This window comes from Perca flavescens, chromosome 8, assembly GCF_004354835.1.
Source record: "Perca flavescens isolate YP-PL-M2 chromosome 8, PFLA_1.0, whole genome shotgun sequence".
Classification (NCBI taxonomy): Eukaryota; Metazoa; Chordata; class Actinopteri; order Perciformes; family Percidae; genus Perca; species Perca flavescens.
This window is the reverse complement of record NC_041338.1, coordinates 23,249,584-23,275,114: the sequence shown is the minus strand read 5'-3', so window position 1 is coordinate 23,275,114 and position 25,531 is coordinate 23,249,584. Positions and strand designations below refer to the sequence as shown.

Genomic DNA, 25,531 nt, shown 5'->3' with positions numbered 1-25,531 from the left:
ACCATCCTAACATCTGGCCATCTCAATGTTAGAGCCCAACAATGGGTAATACCGGTGGTGCTGATAACTACATGTGTGTATGGGGAAGAAGGGGGCTTTTAAAGAAGAGCTATATAAAAGTAAAAATAATAGTAATTGGATGGTGGGAATCATAAAGGAACTTAAAGCTGCAATAATTTCTTTTTTATTAACAATGGATCAAATTAGAATAAGTAATGTGAAAGGGTTCACTTATGACAAATCCAGAGGTTTTTCACATATTATCAACTTCGTCAATGTGTTTACAGCTTTAAAATGCAGCTTTTCTATCTGAAACTAAAGCGTTTCATTCAATGGTTTATATTGTGTCACTTTACAGTATGAACCAAGAAACAAGTCAAACATGTCTGGACCACATCTGAGCTTCCCACATCTGTCTGTCCAGACCTGGCCAAAAGGTAGATGCATGCTACAATGTAGTTATTGAGCCTAAAAACACTATCTTTGGTCTTCTGAAAGAAATTGAAGGTTTCAGATTAAGCTGTTACAGGGGAAATTGTTGGTGTACAGTAAGTAATTCTCTCTGTCCTCTGTTTTTCTACACCAGCATTTAAGGTGTATGTAATTGTTTTACCTGAACATAGAGAAGGTTTAGCTGGACGGGGTCCCGCGAGTCCACATTCTGATCCGAATAGAAGAACTTGCGCCTGAGCAGCAGAGTCTCACTTTCCTCCACTCCCTGCTCTCTGAACGTCCTGCTGTGGTCCAGCCAATTCACTGCCCAATCAATAGACACACTCTGTTACCACATGCAATTAAATGAATAGACATTCACTTAACAAAGATGTTACTAGAGGAGGACACTGATGGTGAAGTTTAATCAGGTAATCCAAAAATGTGAGACAGATCAGCTTAGATAGACAATCCATCAAATGAATAATGGGAATCATAGGGAATTTGAACAAAAAGCTAGTTCAGCCAAAGTTGGAGGGTAATTTATATACTGTAAAATGTTTGCATGTTTAAAAATTTAATTGGTGTCCTCTGGGCAAAAGATAACAGTAATTCCATTACTCATTAACTCTGATATCTCCATGCAATAAATGAAACCTGAGTGATAAAGCACATGTCCACATGATGGTCTTGAGTCAGATTCAAAACGGGCGCAAAAGCCATCAAGATATCAACAACACTTCTGGAGGGTTTTTTCACACTCACAGTCATCATCTGTGTGGAGTTTGGCTTTAAGCTTTTCCATCTTCCTCTCATCTCGCAGCAGCAGCGTTCTGTCTTTCTTCAGTGTCCCCATTCCATCCTCCTTTTTGTCCTCCGTGACCTCTTGAATGAGGGAGTACTCCTCATAGTTTGTGATTCCTGAAAAAGGACGCAAGTTAGCCAGGGCATTCTCAGAGAAGGAGATGCCTTAAACTGGCAGGATAACCAGTGCTGTCATAGAGAAAGCGGCTCTGCAATTTTTTTTTTATCTCTTTCTCTTTGCTTTGAAAGACAAGTGAAGGAAAGCTGGTACAGAGCCAGCAAACTAAAATGGGAGCCGAGGAGGAGAAGAAGCCAAGCAGAAAGACCTACTCTAAACAAACATTTTCCAATAAAGCTATCTGCCAGGCACAAGTCCCTCTCCTCCTCACCCAATTGAGCTTGATGGCAGCCCATAATAATTGAAATATAAAGCTTAGGGAACACCTCTGTGACAGGCAAGGATGGCACGGTCTGGGCATAAGAAAGAACACTTTAGCATTTATTAGAAACAAGCTTGGTTGAGCTTGATAAATCACGCCCATCATGCTCTGAACAAAACCTGAATAGGACTTTATCAAGCATACATGAATGCTCCAAAGTGCTAACAAATGCTGCTGCTTAAATATGAATTCAATAGCATGTAATAAGACAGTAACATAACGCAACTCTGTATGAAGTCAGGTGGTATGGTTTGGACTAAAGATAAAAAAAGATGAGTAATTCAAGAATTGGGTAATGGCTTGACAAGACTCATATGGACCTTTTTCACAGCAGACATTTTGACTTGTCATGGTAGGAAAAGCACAGCTAAAATTGATAACCTTAACGATGGCTCAGTTCCATCAAGTGTCCCAGTAAGATATTTCAGTGAGTCAGTATGCACAATACCAGGAACCTCTCCTATGTGGAATGCAGCAATCATTAATGGTTTTGAATAGGAGTGCACCGATCTGATATTAGGATCGGATATCAGCCCCAATATAGAAAAAATAGCTAGATCGGGGATCGGAAAAATTAACAGATCCACGGGCCTATCGAGTTTTTATTTTTTTTCGTTGCAGCACCGGGACCCCTGTTAACTGCATACCCTTCTCACTCATGGTAGTAACTTTATAACACAACAATTAATAACCCACAATTAACTCTCTTTAAAAGGATAAACACCATAGGATATAACAATTTGTCACTTAAACAGTTTCTAACACTAATAATTTTACATTTACAAATGTAGCTACACCGTCGAACGGCATGCTGGGTAACATTATAGCTGCTAGCCTAGGTAGCCAGGTAGCATAACAGTCTGTTAAACTGGGAGAGGCTCCGGTCGGTACAGCACATTCAAGAACCGAGAAGAAAGTTAACTAGAGGATGAAGAAAGACCGGACTGGAGATACACCAGAACAACGTGTGCTCAAGAGAGGAGCCGTCTGTTGTTCCGAAGTTTTTTGTTTCTACAAAATCGGACATAATTTACCCACTGTTGTCAGTGATGCCTAATCTGACCACTTTTTTCAGTAACGAGTAATCTAACGTGTTACTATTTCCAAACCAGTAATCAGATTAAAGTTACTTATCCAAGTCACTGTGTGTTACTATTTTTGTCATTTTCCTTAGTAAAAATATATATTGTGTTTGCTTTCTTCTTGCGTCTCGAGGAGTGAAGTCACGTATGCGACAAGTCACGTTTTCAGCATGAGGACAGTTCACGCAGGGGCGCAGTATAGGGGGGGAAAGTTAGGACAATTCCAAGGGCCCATGACTGACAGGGCCCCCCCAAAAAACTAATATAAAATTATTAAACCATCATCATTCAGTATATATATTTCAAATATAATGATAAAATGAATGATCATTTTCTTTTTACTTGTTTTTGGCAGTAAAAGTTAAATATCCCCATTGACCAAAAAGTAAACATCCATATTGACCAACCACCCCCCTGTATCTGCATGAAATGGTTTGGTTCTGCCTTAGCGCACGATGGTGTTTAGTTGCAGTCAGTAGATGCGCCAGAACTACAGTGACCACAATGTTGCCAAGTAACGTTAAATCAAAATCTGGTTTTCAAAAAAGGAAAGCAAAAAAAAGAGAGAGAGGAAAGACAAAGGAAAGGGTGTCAAACTGTAACCCAGTTTTTCACCAAGAAAGGTGGGTAGCCTATAGTCTGTGAGTGCATAGTGAAATAAGCTAGCTAGCTACAGACTAGTGTTAGCCTACATTTAATCACCATTTAATCAGTGCAGGGAAACGTTTAGCAAGATATTCATATTAAATCATTGTCCCTGCCCCTTTTAGCAGACTTAACAACAGATGAGTCAGCAGCAGCACCCCAGTCTCTCCCTGTCCCAGTGAAGAAGGTGAGCAACATTGTGTTCAATGACATGCCTGTTATTTGAGAGAAGTCCTCTGTTCTTATTCATACCTTTTAATTTGATGTCACTTGTACTGTCATGACCATATTCCAAACCTCAAAACCTTTTCATTTAGTGATCACTTGATCTGTTTTGTAGCACTATAATAACCCTGGTGTGGAAATTCCATTTTACATGTCCACTTTATTTTCTTGTTGGCATATATGTGCAGCTAAGTTAAAAAATCTGCTGTTTTCATTGTTTTGAGAGGATGATGTTAATTTATTTTGATTGAAAAGTTTTGTCAAATTTTACAATAAAAATAAATTGAGACTGTAAAGCACATTTTTATGGTTGCTTTTAATCTTGCATCAAATAGTGAACTGCATACTAGACTTCTATGCATGTACAAATCCCCAGCAGTAATTGTGCTAGTACTAGTATTGAACTACAAGAAGCAAGACATTTGCAAGCCTTTAATTACAGTTATGTAAAGCTTTTGATGGGACAGTTAGGTCCTAGAGATGTGGTGACAACAGCTGCGCAGAGGGGGCCCAATTTGATTTTTTGTCATGGGGCCCAAAATTCCAGCGGCACCCCTGAGTCACGTGTACCTGCCAGCAACACAAACGTAAACAACAATGGAGGGAGGAGGGAGATGCACGTTTTCTAGCTGGAAATACAGTCACTATTTTGAGTTTGTGTCAGCTAAAGACGGCAATATTGAGGTCCGTTGTACACTCTGTGCTGGTGGCCACAAAGTGCCTATCTATCTACAAAAACACTACGTCAAATTTGAAGAAACATTTGGAGTCGCAGCACTGCACAGTCAAACTTACAGAGCAAGTCCCAGCAGGTGGTGCGAAGCAGAGGTCCCCCACCACCCAAACAACAAAAGCTGGACTTCGGTGCAAAACCAGTAAGTGGGGGAGAGTTGAAGAAGTTGATCGGGCGGTATGTTGTAGCGGAAATGCTGTCCTTAAACACCGTTGACTCGCTCTCTTTCGTGCCATAATAAACCAGATCTCTACTACACTGTAAATCCGAATGTTCAAAGTACTTAAATAGATTAAGTAGTGTATACTCAAAGTTTTAGAAAATTTTCTACTAACTTAATTTTTTCAAGTTGGTGTAACATGTTCTTCATTAACTTAAAAACATAACTTAAGACAACTTAATAGAATTGAGTAATAACATACTAATAACTGTTAATTTTAACAAGTTGACTTTACTTAAAAAATGTATGAAAACTCATTGCCTTGAAAAAAAGTAAGTTCAATGAACTTAGTAATAGTAAATTAGTGCAACTTTATTGTTCTGAGTAAACAATACTTAATAAACTTATATGTTCTAATTGAACACAGCTTGTTTATTCTGAGTAAGTAACACTCAATAAGCTTAAACTTATTAAGTGAAGACAACTTATCTATTTTAAGTAAATGAAACTTAATTAGCTCATGGTTTTTAAGTTAATCAAGCTTGCTTTTTTTAAGTAAATACTTAATTAGCTCACATTTTTAATATAATTGTATAACTGAGTATAACTGAGTAACTTAATTTTAACAAGTTGACTTTACTTAAAAAATGTATGCAAACTCATTGCCTTGAAAAAAGTAAGTTCAATGAACTTAGTAATGGTAAATTAGTGCAGCTTAATTGTTCTGAGTAAACAATACTTAATAAATTTTTTTTTTTAAGTGAACACAGCTTGTTTATTCTGAGTAAGTAACACTCAATACGCTTAAACTTATTAAGTGAAGACAACTTGTTTATTTTAAGTAAATGACACTTAATTAGCTCATGGTTTGTAAGTTAATCAAGCTTGCTTTTTATAAGTAAATACTTAATTAGCTCACATTTTTTAAGTGAGCACTACTTAATGCTTCTGACTTGTTTTTTGGTTCAGTGTAAATCCGAACGTTCAAAGTACTTAAATAGATTAAGTAGTGTATACTCAAAGTTTTAGAAAAATTTCTACTAACTTAATTTTTTCAAGTTGGTGTAACATGTTCTTCATTAACTTAAAAACATAACTTAAGACAACCTAATAGAATTGAGTAATAACATACTAATAACTGTTAATTTTAACAAGTTGACTTTACTTAAAAAATTTATGGAAACTCATTGCCTTGAAAAAAATAAGTTCAATGAACTTAGTAATAGTAAATTAGTGCAACTTTATTGTTCTGAGTAAACAATACTTAATAAACTTATATTTTCTAAGTGAACACAGCTTGTTTATTCTGAGTAAGTAACACTCAATAAGCTTAAACTTATTAAGTGAAAACAACTTGTTTATTTTAAGTAAATGACACTTAATTAGCTCATGGTTTTTAAGTTAATCAAGCTTGCTTTTTTTAAGTAAATACTTAATTAGCTCACATTTTTTAAGTGAGCACTACTTAATGTTACTGACTTGAACGCAATCCACCTAGCTACGGTCCCGCTACAGACCGTTGAGAAATACGGGTTCAGAGCAATGATTAAAACATTGGATTTGAGAAGTCTTTCCTCGCTGAAATACGTCCGCCAACCTACTAACATTATTCAAACACCGAAGGAGGCTGACAGCGGAGCTACGTTCAGTCGCCCACTACAACCACACTATAACGTAACTTACCTGTGGCCAAGGTAGTGTTTATACAACTAGCTTACAACTATTTTGTTTTGAAAGGGAAACAATGTTAAAGTTGTTTGTATGTGTGGGCTATTTATTCGATATGAGTTTATTTTACTACTTTGCAGTTTGCACAATAAAAATAGTTTAGCTTCTGTAACTGTTTCATGGATTCTCATTCATATAACGTTATTGTATAATGTCGTGGAGCCAAACCCTTTAGTAATAAAAGCTTTTAGTAAACATGATTACATTAACAACATTTGTTACAATTTGTACATTTGTGATATTCTATGTACTCCTGACCGTAGAATAAGCCATTATAAACCTATATAAAAGGTGGCCCATTATTGATATACAAAGCCCTGGCATCGGTATCGTCGGATCGGTGCATCCCTAGTTTTGAATAGACCTGTGCTTTTCCTACTATGACATGTCAACATGTCTGCCGTGAAAAAGGTCTATTAGCAGAACTTGGAGACTATCACTTACCTATTCTGCTGCATATGGTGACAAGCAGCTCCCCGACTGTTTTTGAGTCATCCACCATGATGGTTTTAACTGCACCGTCCAGCATTTTGATCTTTTGTGGCCTTTGTTTCTTCTTATACTCCAAAATATCCTGAGAAAACCGGAGAGAAAGCACAATGACATCCACAACCCCGCTGATCGTTCTAAGCAAGTAAAGTGCAGTCCCACCCAGCAATCAGGGAGGTATACTGTAAATATCTCAGTTCCCTCTAGAAAATGTAAATCACTTTAAGAGATGATAAGTGACACTGACAGTTCTCCACCCCAAACTATATGACTTAATCTTACTCCATTTCGCAGCATGTAGTAATCCAGGGTTCTTCCAGACTCAAGCCAGATTCCTTTCCTGGGATCATCGTCAGACAGGAAGAGGCCGTAATCTGACGCTGAAACACAAAGTGAAACACAGCATTGAAATGTAGATGCATATAGACTTGGATTATGTAAATTGCATTTTCTGAGTCATTCACCAACCTTGTCCTGTCTGAGCTTCTGGGACTCGCTCTCTGATGATCCTGCAGGCGTCGTACACAGGCGTAGATGGTTCAAACTGCATCGTCTTCACCACATTGCACTGGCGTACACAAATCTTTAGTGACAAAGCCACCATCTTGGTGGATAGTAGAATTGCCTCACCGACCTACAACCCTGGAAAATACAGAGGTAGAAACATTATGTAAGGGTTTGAGTGTGTAAAATCATACTGCTGGCTTTACACACATAGTGTTATGGCTGGCATCAACAAGCCATTATTAAAATGTTCTCTCGTAAAAGAAAATAATGCGTTAAAGTGTGAAGAGGAAGTCTCTGGATTCACAGCTCATCCACAGGCACCTTTTGAGCCGGAGCAGACAAAGTCTGAGTGGGAAATTTTCATTAATTGAGTTGTGAATGAGCCCACCTGTGATTGTGGCTCTATCATGGCCATGGGTTCCTCTCAACTAGTCCCTTAACCTCCCTGAGCTTTTCTTCATACAAAATGGGAAAGACAAGCACAAAGAAGAAGGCGAAATGGCGCCGCATGAGCTCTCCTCTATACCAGCTGGCAGAGAAGCCCCACCGAGTTTTTGTCATCCACAGATACATTCTTCCAGACAAGCAGCTTCAGACCCCAAACTGACACCACAACGGGCTACAGACTCACTGATAACAACATCCACCTACACACACACACAGACACACACCAAAAATATAGATTGTGCAGATAAAATGTTTGCATTTTTATGGAGGGTTTGCCAGATTTCCAGACAGGTCCATCTCTGTGAAAAAGCCAATGTAACCTCTGAAGATGGGTATTTGCTAAAGATTACTGTTGGTCTACTACTAAAGCAACAGTCCCTTTAGTATATGTTGTGAGTAGCATCAGTCACTTTAAAGAGTAAGCACTGCAGAAACCACATGATGAAACCCAGGAGGATAATGATAATCCCTGAGCTTACAGTAGTGTGAGAGCACATTTTTCAGTACGATCCCCGTGCAAACAGTCCAATGCAGCCAGCTTCTCATTAGCTCTGCTTTAAAGCATGGAAGGATCCACGTCTGAGAGAGGAGCAATGAGAAACAACTCACTTTTGTCTGTTTAGTCTTATCTATTTTATTTCCTTTTCTAGATCACTAGGTAGACCTAGAAATGTAATTTTAAAGCACTATCTCCTGTAACAATCGCTAGTCCATCAGAAAAGAGTCCTGCTTTGAATTAGTCGCCTCTACTCTAAATATTAAGACATCAAAATGGCCAAAGAGCAGCTGGCTGGGGAGTCCAAACATGGACAATTCAATAGAGACCAGGGAAGGCAGGTGCCATCTGGAGAGGATATAGCTCTAATGATTGACTGTAATACCAGCAGCAGCACAGAGCCCGAGAGCAACAACTGCGATCACTGCACCAGTCTGTCAAACAACAACCTAAGAGGTTACTTAAAAAGTGTTAGTACAGGCCTGAACAGTTTGTCTGGACCAGTCTTCCAAATACTTCTAATAGAACAAGAGCATTTAGAGCAGAATGACCCTAAAGAGCACAACACAGGGCGTGGATGAGAACCAATAATATTCCTTCAACGAGATAACGCAAACAATGCTGTACAGGGTGGCTTCAATGTTGTGGTTTTTATTTGATCAATACCACAGTAAATGCCTGTGTGTTTCTCATGTAGTGTAAACGTGAAGATGTAGGAAATGCAGAGTACAACAAAAGGCAGGATAAATTGTTCTTCTGAAAGAGATACGCCTGGGCTACTTGGAGCCACCGCCAGGGTTTCCAACTGTGAAGAGCATACAAGCTTTTTACAGCTGCTTTGAACATGTTCAACGCAAAATCATATGCCAATTATTGTACTGCATGTGTCGCTCATACTGCGCAAGATTGTCCACAGCAATTTACATCAGATGTCTGGGTACTGCTGTCTATTAAATCAATTTATGCTTTGAATTTTGTGAAATACAAGATATGTTCTTTAAATAAACACTTGTCGTTGTGCTCTTGAGTTAATTACTGTCAGACTAGCCTGTAGAACATTGAGAGGAAAACATAATTAAAAAAGGAACTTGAGATACATTAGAATGAAAAATAGTAAGAAATCCATAATGCATATACTGTAATTCCTTTTTCTTAAAGCACCAAATCTAAGCCATCCCCCCACACTGCCACAGGATTTTCAAGGTCAGCCCATTAAACTGAGATCACAGAGGAACAGTAATGATTCCCTGGTAAACAAGGCTTTGTATGCACTTTCTGCTTTAGCAGCATTTGGGAGTAGAAACAGAAATAGGGATGCAGATGCAAACATTTCTTGTCTTACTTACACAAACATCCACTCTGGGGTAAAAGGCAGATTGGAATGGCGACTCTAAAGCAAGTACAATTATTGCAAACGATGACAATTAGATTTTAACAAGCTGTGATGCAATTGAAAATAACCCCAAAGCTCAAGTGAAGCAGCAGGAAAAAAACTGTGGTGGCTACCTTCAGTAACCTCACAAATATGAATTGCCATTTACTACACATTATTATCTCCAGCCTGGTGGACTATTATAATTGTTTAAATGAAGAATGTAGTATGTCAATGGCTTCGGATGGAGGGCTGAGAGTAATTCCGACCACAGCAGTTCTCAGGACTGTTGAGAACAGCAGGATTAAAGCATGCGTGAGTTAAGAAAATGCGAATTGGCTAAACTGCTCCACACCTCCTTTTCTCTACTCGTTACATCCTGCACCGACACTCCGAGCACCGCGTCAGTCTTTTATCCCTATCTGATTAAAAGCAAGATCAGTGTCCTGCAGGAGCGTAGTATGCCTCTGGAGACCATTATGATTTCCTGGAACACAGACAGTGATGGGTCACACAACAGCAAACAAGGGTTGTTGTTTTGATCATCTGCATAATCAAATCCAAAATTCCTGCAACCCAGGAACTACATTCCTGTTCTACTCCACAATGGAGAGATTGTGTAAAGGTCAGGTGTGTTATTTCCACCAGCTGTGAAAGTGGTTTATACATTTAATGATTGCTGGGCTATCATTGTGAGTGCTTAACATCCTAATTTGAATTTGGTGAATCAGAGCCCTAACAGTAGGCATTAATCAATCACCATAAATACATCTTTATTATCAGTGTGAGGCATACTTGATTTACACCTTACATATAGCAAATTATTATACATCTATTTAATAGCCCAGGGCTGTAATCTAAGTAGCAACAGGGGGAAACAGAGACATAATTCTGTCAACTTGCCTTCACCACATTAATAACATGAGGGAACTACGATTATGGTATGCTGATGCAAAAACTCAAATACTTGTGAGCTGCGAATGATGGATGGAGCAGGTTTATTTTTTAACAAGGTGTGGACGGTGTAAAAATACATGTATTATAGTACTGCTTATTATCACATCTTCTTTTCAGATAGTATATATCAAACTAATCATGCCCTCTGTTACATTTCCAAATGTCCACTTTCTTTTGCCGTGCAGAGACTATATTCTTTCCTTCATCAAGATGTTCTTGTGCTCATTTCCTTGCAAAGAACACCCACTGAATCTGGAGTCTACCTGAATACAATTCAAATAATTAATAAGTCAAAGGCTTTCACCTCCACCCTTATCACATCTTCAATACGTTCCATAAATGAATTAATCATTACTCCACCAGAACCCAGCAATCAACCGGACAGCATTATGAAGCAGAACTGACCCTTGCTATTTAAAGTTCACCAGGATTACTATGAACAAGCGGTCATGTTAAAAGTGGCTTGCATGGTATTATTACACAGTTTTAACAGAGCGTTAGTCAAGCAGTTGGTTGTCGATCCAGATAAAAAAAGCCATCAAACCCATGTTCTAAATTTACAGTAGAGCCACTCACAGTGACACAGACTTATTTTTTTATGTTACATTTTAATATGAACCTTTGTGCTACAGGCTTTGCTCCTGGGCGACACACTCTGCCGTAATGCAATTTGAGGGTATGGATGCTGACAGAAATTATGAATCTTGCCCTTGTCGTGGGGAGGGAGAGAGCAGCTCCTCTTACACTAAAAATATCCAGCGAAGTAGAGCGTTCTCCAGCAGCACTGTTTCAAACGGATCCGAAGCAGAAGCAGTGCAATGAATGTACAGTAACAGCTTCTTCCTGATCATTAAAAACAATGGCATTCACTAATACCTACACTGGTATGGCAGCAGAGTAAAATCCATTTAATTTTTCGAAGATTAGAAGTCAAATCCTTCAGTAAATTGAGAAATTATAAGAGTGGGTATCGAACGTGCTTGGCTTGGTTACATTACCATTGAGATATTATTGGTTGAGATTGCCAAACAGTCTCACAAAGTCTTACAACAAAGTTGTTCAATATGTACCATCCATCATCCCTTATTTAGAGATGTAAATAATGAGTTTTCTAATAGATGGAGACAGAAACAGCTACTAGAGGAGGAGAGCTCCACCCAGCAGCTGCAGTCAGTCAACCAATGAACTAGTCAGTCAGTCAGTCTGTGAGGGGGAGGGACAGATGTCGCCCAAACATTTTTCTTTTATTACAGACACTGATGGATGCAGATCAACCCGAAACAACAAAGGACTCAGCCCACAATGATTTAATTATCATTATCAACCACATTTTTAAACATAATCAATTTTTTTTAATAAATCTATAATTTAAAACATTTACAGTATGCAGCCTCTGGTCCACTAGCCTACATCTGGTTTTTGACTGATAACTATGCCAGACAAAGGGATGTAATGATATGAAACAGGGATCATGTTTGGAGTCAATAGTTTGGTGTTTGGGACTTTATTCGTAGAACTGAAATTAATTTTAGTTTGCTAAAAAATTAAGGCTGAACCTTGTATTTAATATAAAATATCAGTTAAACTATTTATTTCTTTGAAAACAGTCAAACGTAAAATCTACCATCAAATAATCTCAGTATTAGTGTAAAGTGTACTTCTTTATAAATCCAGATGGATCACACAAATTAAACCCACTATGGGTTAATTTCTCTTAAATTAAACATTGTGAATTTCTTTACATATTTATCTTACATCACAGAAAGTATGTGGGTATGTAATGCTGTATTTATGACTACTATGAGAAAAAAAATACTAAACAGGTGCTTGTCAAGTGGCTTCAACTTAATCCACATACAGTAGCTGTTCACTGCCTACTGTACCATCTGACTGGTTTGATCTCAACATAATACAGTACACACAGTATACAGTATACACAGGAGAATATACTTACTGAGCCCAACATCAAAGGCAACTTTACCTATGTCAAATAAAGTATATTAGCAATCACACTGTAACATAAACTGAACCAAAATACAGCCAACTTGGTATTACTATTAGTGTCACTACATGTATTTGTTTTCCAGCTCAACCCACACACATTTGCTTTTTGAGTTGGTGCTCACAGAAACACTGTCAGTTCTCACACCAACTGTAAAGCATAAACCCTGCATTTTGGGTTGGTGTACCATAACTCCCAGTATGGGCATGTGCAGAATAGGTTGCCATTCACAATGTCTTTGTCAAACAAAAAGGATCATTTGAACCCCTAAAATAACTGAGCACTCTGGCAAACTGGACATGATTTATTCAGCCTTCTTTTCCTCCTCTCAGATGCATTTTGTACATATAGACACGCGTGTTGTTTTTTTTCACACGACAAAGCAACCTGGAAACACACGTTGGCCTGTCATCAGAAATGCAACCTGTGTGCTATCAGTGAAGTGTAATCAGCTCCTTTATGCAAACGCCACACAAATCACATTAGGAGATATGATGAAGTGGTGGGACTGCACATCCTGCTGTATTTACTGAGGTGATGACTCGTTTGTGATTAAGACATTTACATTTCGGGCACCTGGGTGGCTCGCCTGGAGGAGCGCGCGCCCATGTGCAAGGGTCGGTCCTCGGTGCAACGGCCGTGGGTTCGGTTCCGGCCTGTGTCCCTTTGCTGCTTGTCGTTCCCCCTCTCTCTCCCCTTTCATGTTTAGGCTGTCCTGTCAGAATTATAGGCCTAGAAATGCCACAAAAAATCTTACATTTACAGACATTTACATTTCTATGGCTTGTATTTTTTATATTACCCTCCCATCTGCCTATCTTTTTAATGTGCCTCTTTTTTGTTCCTTAACAATCCTAACCATTCCATGGTCAATCAGTATTTCATCAGTAATGCATAAACAACCACAATGTCTTTTCAGTTACCATTAAGCAGCCGTAGTGAATGTTTCTTTAAATATTTATTTAAAAGGAGAATTCCGGCCAATTTTTACTTAATCTTGATGGCTATAAATATGCGTGTACTTTAGATTGAAAAAAATCACGACCCAAATCTGTGCAGGCAACACAGATTAGCTGCAGCTATGTGTACGAGCTTCCACTGAGCTAAAACGGTAGTTGTCGGGGCAACTTTTAGAGTGCCTTTGTGCCTCTTAACAGACACAACATGCAATTAAAATGTCTGTGCAACACGAACAGACAACAAGATGCGTTTTCAACTCAGACATTATTTAAATTCACCTACCCTGTCTCAATCCTGCCGGTAGGTAGCTTGCCCTGTTAGCTGTTAAAAAAAATAGTTCAGTAGATTGCAAATTCAAACCAAATTAAAGACTGTCCTCTCAAGATTGTTTCAGCCATGTCATAAGTAGTAAGCCTTCAGTTTCTCCTCTCTACTACACTACACAACGTGATAGAAGGACTATGTGCCAGCAATACAGTATGACATAATTTAAATGCTATTTTATCAAATGTAGACAGACAGGCACAGACAAAGGAGTATTAAGAAAAGACTCCATAGATGTGACAGTAATTAGTGCAATAATATGTAAGTACAGAGCAGACTCGGCTCATGAAATCATTGCATCACAATTACAAAAGGTCACAGTTAAGATGTGTCGAGTGTCTCCTTGCACCATGCAACTAAATCAAACTGATGCAGCCTCTCCTTATGAAAAGCAGCAGCTTGCAAGAGCTGTCTGCCACACATTGCTTTCTCATACAACAGAGTTCTGACGAAACATGTGAAAAATGAACACAATTTTTTATGAACTGTATAACAAATCATGTGGTAAATGCCTGAGATTATAGCACAAGTAAATATTGTACAATAGGTAGAAGGTGAGGGGGAATTTGGGAGTTTATGTTAGGCTTCACTGACTTAAATATTCCAAATGGATCATCCTGCAGTGGACTCTGAGTATAAGACAACACACCTCTGGCTCCTATGATCAGTATATTCTCCCTAGAGTCTCATGTCCTGTAAATCAGGCGACTCCAATCTCCGGTCTGCACTGCCTCCCCAGCACAGAGCCTCTCCCTCTCATACTTCAGTAGCCTACTACCACTTGCGTGCTGATTACAGTATCAAGCGCAGTGGAATGGGACATACACTGGCTTCTGTCCAAAGTGTGATACACAGCAGGACTCTATCAGCATTTTATATCCTCTGGCATGTTGTAAAGGAAGAAACCAGACATACAAAGGCGGAGATTCACTTTTCTGGCTCTTTAAGCAAAACCAAACATTTAGCTAAGAAAGCCATAAGCAGAGATATCAGAGATGCAGTCACTTTCTCCTGCACAATGTCTTGTGTTATTATCTGTAATAGGTAAGCTTAGTTAAGCATTAGAAAAGGCAACACCTGCCAACATTGTAACGTACTGTATAACCACATTAAAGGGGGGGGGGGGGGGGGGGGGTGGGATGAGTGGGGGAAGAGGGGAAGGGAATGTTCAATCACCAATATTTTGTTTTCTACCTATCTTTTGAATACATCTTTGGATATATGGAGATTTTTAGTTGTTATTATTTAAAACTAGATAAGTATAACACTGACAAGATTTGATACTAGAGAGCAAAGCATGCATGATTTTGAAAAAGACCTGGACCCTGATAGCCATGGGTTGAATGAAACAGGTGACACCTCTAAATATTATACTGACTATGAATTTAATTTAAATGTTAATTTAAGGGACAGTCTGTCGCTTGTTCATTTCAACATCAGAAGTCTTTATGCAAATTTCAACAAAATGAAGGATTATATCACTACATTTACAAGTCGATTCAATATAATAGCACTTTCTGAAACATGGATAAGTAATGAAAAGGGAGGAGACTTTGAACTAGAAGGATACAAGTTATATCACGTAAATAGATCAGAAAAAAGAGGAGGAGGTGTGGCATTGTATGTTGACAGTCATTTGAAATGCAAACTTGTTGAAAAAATGTCTATTGCAATCGAGGGAATCTTTGAATGTGTAGCTGTTGAAATTGATATGGGAAAAAAACAGGAATGTGATTGTTGCTTGCATTTATAGAGCTCAAGGATCCAAAATAGATGTTTTTCAGGACAAATTTGAGCAATTACTTGATACACAGAATAACCAGAAAACACTTTTAATAAGTGGTGATTTCAATATTGATTTTCTTAATCAATCTAAATGTAAGTTTACTTCAGATTTCTTAGATGCATTGCATACAAGATCTCTTTTTTTCTTTAATTAGACAGCCTAGCAGAATTACTAGCTCGTGTGCCACATTAATTGATAATATTGTCACAAATGATGTTCAAAAAATTGTCACAAATGATGTTCAAAAAATTGTTCAAAGTGGATTATTGATAAATGACTTAAGCGATCAATTGCCTGTTTTTACCGTATGTGATATGCAACCTGAGATATACAAGAGCTCACATCAGCCTTCATATTTTAGAGTAAGAACCGAGAAAACAATAAATGACTTTAAGAGTGCGTTTTCACAACAGAACTGGTCAGGTGTTTATGTGACCGATGTGAATACAGCATATGAAACTTTTTAAAATATGTATATATCTGGTTATGATAAATGTTGCCCACTAAAGCTGTCAAAGAAATCCCCTAAAAATGATAAACCTTGGATGACATTAGGATTAATTAAAGCATGTAAAAAGAAAAACAGATTGTATAAAATGGGACACCTAATTGTGAAGCCAAATATAAAGCATACAAAAATAAATTGACGACAATTTTAAGAGAAACCAAAAGGGATTATTACAATAAACAATTGAAAGATAAAAAAGGAAATATGAAAACAACATGGAAAATATTAAATAATATAATAAAACCAAACTCACAACCTATTAAGTTTCCTGAATATTTTGTGTACAATGAAACTGTTATGAACAATAGCATAGATATGGCCAATGAATTTAACTAATTTTTTTATTAATATTGGGGAGAACATTGCCAAATCAATTGATATATCTAATCAAAGGCAAAATGCTACCTGTAGAATGGAAAGTAGAATAATGCAGTCCATGTTCCTGGGTGAGGTTAACGAAAATGAAATTACGTCTATTGTTAGCAAATGTGAAAATAAAACATCTACTGATAGTGATGGACTGGACATGACCATTGTAAAAAGGACCATTGACTGCATTATTAATCCTCTGACTTTTATTTTTAATTTGTCTATACATTCGGGTGTTTTTCCTGAGAAAATGAAGGTCGCCAAAGTCATTCCACTTTTCAAAAAGGGAGATGTACATCACTTTAATAACTATAGACCAGTGTCATTGCTCTCTCAGCTTTCTAAAATCCTTGAAAAGTGGTTTTCTCAAAAACTAAATATTTTTTTAGAAAACATAAATGAATTACTGAAAAACAATATGGCTTTAGAGCAAAAACATCAACAGCTTTGGCATTAATTGAACTCATAGAAAAAATTACATCTGCAGCTGAGAATAAGCAACACACAGTGGGGGTCTTCATCGACTTAAGCAAAGCATTCGACACCATTAATCATAGTCTGCTATTATCAAAATCATACAATTATGGCATTAGGGGTCTAGCTCATAAATGGCTCAAAAGTTATCTCAGCAATCAACAGCAGTTTGTTCAAATTAATGGTCAAAAATCTGAGTTAAAAGATATAATATGTGGAATACCACAAGGGTCCGTTTTAGGCCCATTACTTTTTATTTTGTTCATTAATGACCTCTGCGAAGTGTCTAAGGTAGTACAGTTTTTGATGTTTGCCGATGACACCAACATTTTTTATTCTGGAAATAATCTGTCAGAAATTATAGAAAAGATAAATTCAGAAATGGGAAAAATTAAGAAATGGTTTGACAAAAATAAATTATTTTTAAATTGGGAAAAAACTAAATACATGATTTTTGGTAATTGTAAAAAGAATGAAAATGTAAGAATAGCAATTGAAGGAATTGATATTGAAAGAGTTAATGAGATAAAATGTTTAGGTGTTATTTTGGACGATAAATTGAATTGGAAAGAACACAGTTTATATTAAGAGTAAATTTTGTAAAAGCATTGGGGTCTTGTATAAAGTTAAAGATGTTTTAGATTATTCAACGTTGCTTATATTGTACAATTCCCTAATACTCCCATATTTTGGATACTGCATAGAAGTTTGGAGAGGAAGATGGCCATAGAAGGCAATATCATTTTAAAACTCTTTTTGCACGTACTACACAAAAACAGAGGGGTTTGTCCATTTATGGAGTTAAACTGTGGAACACATTGGACTATGAACTGAAGTGCTGCGATAGTGTTTGTAAATTTAAGAATTTGTATAAGAAAAAAATACAGGAATGTTATAAGAAAAAAGATGACTAATATGCTTAAAATGATGATAATTAAATGTAAAGATAGGTAGTACTGATAATTTTTGGTGTTTGGGGTGAGGATTGGGGTCCACTCATGAAGCAGCTGGGTTTTTTTTTTTGTTTTTTTTGTTTTTTTTGATGTGCACAAATAAGTGACAGGTACCATAAGATTTTTTCTTCTTCCTGTTCCTTTTTTTTCATTCATGCATGTTATGAATTAATGAATGAATGAATGAATGAATAAAGTTCATTTCTAAAGTAGTCTAACAATAAAAACCCCTGTTGATGGTGTGAGGGAAACCATTTTGTTGCATGAGACGAGATTCAGGATGAGGGCATGTTGTTGGCCTATTGTTTCCAGATCAGCAACTCTGCCCACAGTTGCCATGGCTGCTGCTGTGCCCACCTTTTCCTGGACATATAAGGCTGGACAGCAGCAGCAGCAGCCAGATCCAATCTGCTCTCAGGTCAGCGGCTGCAACGGCTTCCAGGGTCATCTGGCTGTAGGGTACACTCTGCAATGATTTCAACTAAAGTCAGCTTTTAAATGTCAAGCAGACAAGGTCAAAGAGGGAGCTTTGGCAATGTTAAAGCCTGCTTTTTCTGTGTATATGACTATACAATCCCAGTTTCATCCAGAGGGGCCTCTCAGCTATCCTGTCATAAGTACATGGAAATGTTCAGCAGAAAAAGAGATTGAGGGAGTTGACTGTGATTCACTTTGATAGAGCCTGTCTGAAACATGAAAATACCTTCATGTGAAAGTGTCACTTCAGTTTAACTGCTTTTTTGAAGGTTAAACATAATCTGCCATTTTTTGTGGAGATCGGCACTGCGAGAATGAGAAACTGTGATTTCTCCTAGTGGTGCATTGATTCCCACAGTTTCGTGAAGAAGACGAACATGTACAACGACAGGCAGACACTGAATGTACAAAGAAAGCACTTAAGCAAGAACCTTTTCCCTCCACGCAATTAACCAAACAGCTGTCTAGTGTGTGTACCCCCCAAAATGATGAAGGATTGGTCAACATCTAGAGCGAACAATAAAAGTTGAAAGCAAACTGTGTACGGCCAAAGCAAATGAAAAAAAACACATTACTCAGTTAACTTGGGAGTACATTCCAAGCGCGGTATCATTGTGTGACTCCTTGCAGCTTTGTTTTTCTCTCAGCGAGGACTAAAAGCACTGGAGAGTCTGATGTTTAAATTGGCTGGAAAAGGCGTATACAACAAATCAGAAAGTTCTTCAAGAAAAGGCTGTGCGCAGGAGGCCGGCTGACAATAATTGGAAGTCTTTTCTGAAGATTGTTTCAAAGACATACATATTTTTAAAAAGATAGATTTTTCTGGTATATTTCTACTGCAACAAACCTCTAAGTCAGGAGAGGTGCTATATAACATAAATGCATTTCACATTTGTGCTTGCCTGTTTATATATGACTGTATATCTGTTTAAGAATAGAGCAAATTTCATGTTTTTAAATTCAATAAAAAAAAACATTCATAGTAACTGCAAACATTTGATTGTTATTCCTTCCAAAGTGGTGAGCATCTTTTCTTTAGAATAAAGTTTTATCAAATTTTAAAAAAGAAGAAGAAAATAGTTCAAAGAAACATAAATACATTCTCCTGATTTTGCCATAGGAGCATAAATGTAGACCGCTCTGTTACTTTTGCAATTCCAAAAGAACTAGAGAGAAACATAATGTGAAAATTACCTAATTTAAAGCATAATTCCTGCTTTCAGAGTATACTCAGAAAAGTGCATGTAAAAGTAACATCATTTTGCAATTATGGTAACAGCTCTTGTAATCAGTTACTTTCCACCCCTGGGCTCTGGTTAGGACATGTGAAACATATAATACAGCAGAAAATGGGATAAACTATATTGTCAAAACAGGGAGAAAACCAACGCCCCCACCCCCTTCTCTTTTCCACCCCAAATCTATGCCCAAGTGTTCCTGATTACTAGAAACAAACATCTCTGGCTTAAATCTGCCTCATAAACATCTGGTCAACTAACCACCCACCCACACTCAGCATGAATATCCTAAGCATATTGTGCAACAGGGTCAACTGACGAGAACCACGCTGACTACTTTAAATTCTTCTCGGGCACACTTTCTTCTCCGAGCTGAGGGGACGGATGGGAAACACAGCAATACACCTCTGGACAAATCCTGCAGCTGGACCCATACTGAGATAGAGGAGCCACACGATACAGAGTGGAGCATGTAAGGGATGCTGCCATGCTTAGTTAAGAACTCACAGGCTCACTATTTCATGCTCCACATCTGCTGGTTACCATAGCAACCCCGGTTTTTGGGCAATTCCCAGGTCAGGTGGCTTCTGTCAGCTCCAAAGACAAATAAATGGGGCCTTTTCTATGCAGTGCAGTTTGCAAAAGAAGCTGATGAATGAAAAAAGGCTCTGAGTTTCATTAGTGTTTCTTAAGATGGTCACTAAAGTTTCTTTAATGGTTACACACACTTGGCGTTTAATGGGACAAGCTGTCACCACTGCAGATCAACTGAAGTGTCTGAATCACTTTTGCTGAACTTGCTCTGTAGTTTCTCACGAGGCTAGATAAAGAGACTCCGCTTTAAAAAAAATCAGTAGATATTCTACGATTGAAAATACTAAATAAAACCAGGGCACAAACAGGAGGGGCAATATGCAAGACAGACACTGTCATTACTGCTGAATCACAGGTTTTGTGACTTAGCAAAATACTGTATAAGCTACAAAACTGAAAACAACAAAAGCGAACAAACACCTCCTCCACCCACAGTCTTGCTACATTTGTAAATAGTCACAGTTTCACTGTGCTGTTTCTGCAGGTTTGTGAAGATAAACTAAACTCATCTGTTCTTCACCGGTGCTTCATTGTTTAGGCTTGATCTGTGCAAAAGCACAGTAATTTGCAGTAAGGAGGATTAGCTATTTACTAACTGTGTTAGTGTCAACCACAATAAATGGATCAGAAACTTAGAAAGGAATGGCTGTATATCAAAAGGGCTTTACAATTACAAGCTGGTCAGTATGGCAGCATGGGTGCAGCTGAATACTCCAGTGTAGGTTTCATATAAACAGAAGCAGCGGGAGCCGATCATTAGGAGCAAGCGTCTGCAGGGCCGGGTCTCAGTAGTTCAGCCGGAGCCTGTGTGAGAGGTTCTTCATCTCACTGGGGAAGTCCAGAGGAAACATGCTGCAGGCCGAGCGCTCCCCAGTTCCCCTGTCTTTAACATGATTACTGTAATGAGCTTAGAGACTGTTGGATGCACGACATTGAATGTGGATGCAGACAAACACACTGGACTTGCTCACTGTCTTCGCTCTCACTGGCAGCTGAATGTGAAGCCCGTCCTCAGACTCAAACCCAGCATAGCTAGAGATGGCTCATTGACCATAGCAATTGTTAGGGTAATGGATGAGAATAGGAAATGGAAATCTGGGCAAAAGGTGTAGCAGGTTTGAAGGGCAATTCAGAGAAAAGTTGTCCAAATGGATAAATGAAAGAAAGGTTGCCAGCTAAATAAAATAAATATACCTGCCTATAGGTGAAATGTGTACTTATCACTTCTCTTGAAGTAAATACTTTTGACCATTAGACCTTGATTTAAACAGTACACACCACACAGCCAATTCAATTCATGCTGTGCCTCCTGCAAACAGGTGAGACATGCTTAAGTCAAGGTGTGTCCATCTTTAGTCACTATTATAAACATATTTTGACTGTGTGCACACTAATAAATGTTAAGGTTGTTATTGGATCATCAGAGTCATAATTGCTTGAAAGTAACAATTTTGTCCGTGCAAAGCTGTCCATTTGTCCAGTAAAGGTTAACAGCTATTTAAAGCAATGTGACAAACCTCAACAACAAAGACACCAACACGTACCAAACTCCTCACATTGTTAGGACATTAAGTTTAAGACAAGTCCTGCGCATCTGGTTCTTCCACATGGAAAGGACTATGTACATCACTATAATACAGTACACAGTAATGTCCTGTTAATACCAGTGCCTGGGGACACAGAAGTTAGATACATTCCCAAAACATCCTGCCAGGCTGTCCATCGTGTTGCTAGTTTAAGAGTATTAAGAAGGTGAATGTTTGCTGGGACTAACTCTGCCAGATACACTTTGTTGTTGTGCCTTATGCTGCCAGGTGCACCCCTAAATTACGATTAATAGACTCATCTTAGTTTATTTACAGTTGTGTATGTTGACTAAACACCAGTGTACAAAGTACACAGTAATGACCAGATTCTAGTTGCAGGCTTACCAAATGTCATGATAAGCCATGTTAACAGGGTGCACACAACAGCTTTAAAGGAACAGGAAAAATAAAACTCCATTAACACTATCAATGCAACTGGATAAACAACTCTAAAACTAAAATTTATATAAAAAAACATTTGGTGATTCCTTACAGGCTAAATAGTTTCAGATTTCGAGTTTATTATTGCATTTGTATAATTAATGTCCAAGGAGCCTGTAGCCAATTTAATAATCATGCAGTAGTTCCGAGAAAACTGAATTAAAAATGTACATATTTAATTGCAATGCTTCAGCAAAAAGACATGGACATACAGCAGGTTTAGGCACTACTCATTTTCAAAGTTACTGTGCATAACAACTATAAAAGTGAGGGTATTTTATGGCGTAGAGAGCAGGCGCGGCGTTATGGGTGGGCCTGACGGTACTAGGCCCACCCACTTTTCAACAGGCCCAGCCAAAACATTTCCTCAAAAAACATTAATTAATTAATATATTATAATTTGGTGAAGAATTATTAAAAATCGGCAAATAATCTCATAATTTGTGCTAAAATTGTCTAAATGTTTAGTTTTCAAAAACAATTTAAAAAAACTGGTCATGTCTATTTTTATGTTTCTGCGCAAGTTCAGCAGACAGTGAGGTTCGGATCAGATGTAGCTTGTAGGTATGCTAGGCTAGCTCCCAGTGATCTGAGAGTGTGAAAATCATTTCCAGTAAAGGACAAGGTTGCAACAGCCGTTGTTTAGGTACCTTAAACGTGCACGAACGGTCTCAGAGTCATCGCTGCAACCAGGAGATGAAGGAGAGCTGAGATCCACAACGCCGAGCACATCTTTGTCTCGACACCGCAGGATGCTCGCGATGCTAGCGCGGCCAGCGTGGCCAGCGCGACCAGCGCCGGTGCTAATGCCTTTGCCTCTGCCTCGCGAGTGGATGATATAGCCCCTATGGATATAGCCCTGTGGATCGGTCTTCCGTGGATGAGCCCGCTACTCAACCAGTGCTAAAGTATCCGGTCACTTCTTTTGCTGAGTTTAATTGTGTAGGACCGCCAGAGGATAACAGTAAGGTATGTGGCTACTCTGCCTGTATTGTATTATGTCGTTATATGAATTAAAATAATCAATTCATAACCCGCTACAGAAGCTGCAGGCGCAGTTCTATTTCTAAAACAGCTTGTTACTGTTGTCAAGTTGTTTTTTCCCTCATGGTTTTCTCTTGTTATGGCCAATAATGCTTTAGGGCTATTAATGCGATTTATTTATTTTTGTTAAACATGTTTTTAACATGAATCATCACACTAAAGTAAGGAAATAACTTGAGTCTTGTTTTACATGACAGATGACGTTGTCAATGAACACGTTCTGTGGCCGAGTATTGATTGAAACTGTCGGGCAGTGTTGTTGATCTGTATATTGTTGAAAACTTAAAACAGTTGAAAAGAATTGTGAAATATTCGGCCTCATGTTATACGAGCAGAACTAAACTATGTTTTGTGGAAATATTAGATTCCTGACCACTTTTACAGTCTATAGGCCTTAGGTTAGGAGAGATGCGCTATAGCACAGCCAGGTATGGTGCGTAATGCAGAGTCCAAAGCGCTCTTCTTTTGGGCAGAACCAAGGAGAGCGATCGCGGATAGGTCCGTCCTTTGCACCGAAACTTTTTACAATGCAACAACATATAAATAGCATCAAGCTATTACAATCTTTATTATTTAAGCACATATCATATATATAACAGTATATTAGCCAGTCATTTTTATTAGGTTAAACAGGGATTTGATAACGTTTTTAATTTAAGGCCCACCCACAATTGGTCTGGCCCATCCAAAACTGGAATCCTGGCACAGTGCCTGGTAGAGAGTTTTCACAATAAGTGCTAATGTAAGTAACCCTAGTACCAAGGATTTTACCCAATTTGTTTAAATTGGGCAAGGTATTTAAATGGTTTAGTGACCAAAACAGGAGCAGTTATTTTCCTCCCTGCAATCAGAGTGTAATGAAGTCTGTCAAAGACAGAGCTTTTGGTGAAGGACAGGGTGAATGTGAGAACAGTTATTTTCCTAAATTGACAGAAACTGAGATTATCCTGTCCTTGAAGAAAATAAATTGTACACTACATTATGCTGATAAAAAAATATATGCCACAATTCAGACAGCCTTGGTATGGGCTATTTAAAGATACACATGGCACTTTCTAAACGGGCTGTCAGAGGAAGATGAGGTTTGATTGATGCTAACAAGCAGAAAAGAGAATTTGTTACTGAGTGACTCCCATTTGGAGAAAAAAAATCTACACATTTCTCATCAGTGTCTGGGTCCCTGCATCCCTTGAATCACACCACTTACTATCTCAGAGTCCTGCAGGTTTATTTTCCTTCATCCTCCAAAAGAGGAGCAGGATTTCCCAAAGTGGAACAAAGCCACTATCCATTTAGGGGGTGTGTGTTTGTTGGTGTGCCGGATGTATATACCGTAACACCAAATAGAGCCCACAGCCAGTGTGTGACATTTCATCTCAAGGTTAGTTAAACTCAAGCGCATAAAAAAAAAAATGTTTTCTCTCTGTTGAATTGCCTGAAGTCCACTGAGTGATCAGTAAAGGACATATCCTGAGTGAATAAAAAATGCACCATGCAGATTTCGCAAAGCAGTGATGTTTGCAGAAAAAAACCTTCTACCTCTGGGATCTCGACTAACCAGGGTAATAAAGAACCATTACTTAAAGTCAAAATTACATTTTGCATCACAATATCCACTTACAGCACAGCGCTTCCTTCATCAGTGCTATACAAATACCGTAAATATAATAATTTGTATTATCATTTATTTTATTATTATTATTAACTGGCATCTACTGTATATTGAATACATCATTGGCTTGCAATTCTAAAAGCTGTAGTTAAAATCCTCTCTGTTGGAGATATATCTTACTCTAAGAGCAGACAAATACATCTACCAGCCACACCTCAGTTTCCTTCATCACGTCATGTCCACAGGCCAACAGGTTCATTTGTAAGACACTGCAACTTTGCAAAATTACTTGAAGCCTCATGTCGTTTTGAACACATCGGTTAGCTTTCTCTGACTAATGGTATGCAGACAAATAAATGAAGCTGTAGGAGAGACACGACAAGAGTCTTATCACTAATGTCTGAGAACCACTTTTGAGCCAATGTGACAGTCAGGCTCTATACTACAGAAACAATGTAAAGAAAATACTGTATTATAGATTTTGACAGATGACATTTACAATACAGAGGGTGTACTGTGAAAGAATATATTATAGCCTATTTTTTAGACATGCTGCATGACTCTGGGCATTGTAGTTGTCATTTCATGATAAGAGCTCAACCCTCCTCCTCCCCTGCTCCTCCGGTCTTCATCCCTCACGGCTCCT

At 38.2% G+C, this 25,531-nt stretch overlaps 1 protein-coding gene across 6 annotated transcripts in view; it reads right to left on the bottom strand.

Annotated features, from left to right (window-relative positions):
* tln2b (talin 2b) overlaps positions 1-25,531 on the bottom strand; it is an 88,356-nt gene that overhangs the window by 47,981 nt on the left and 14,844 nt on the right. For 3 of the 6 annotated variants that reach the window (XM_028584268.1, XM_028584270.1, XM_028584264.1), the window contains exons 2-6: positions 7,207-7,380; positions 7,021-7,118; positions 6,694-6,823; positions 1,198-1,353; positions 614-756 (exon numbers count right to left, since the gene is read on the bottom strand). In XM_028584268.1, the coding sequence (XP_028440069.1) occupies positions 614-756; positions 1,198-1,353; positions 6,694-6,823; positions 7,021-7,118; positions 7,207-7,342 (663 nt within the window). In that variant the 5' untranslated portion in view covers positions 7,343-7,380. Of the gene's footprint in view, positions 1-613; positions 757-1,197; positions 1,354-6,693; positions 6,824-7,020; positions 7,119-7,206; positions 7,381-22,879; positions 23,060-25,531 lie in introns of those variants that run through there. The other 3 variants (XM_028584267.1, XM_028584266.1, XM_028584265.1) reach the window with 3 other exon arrangements.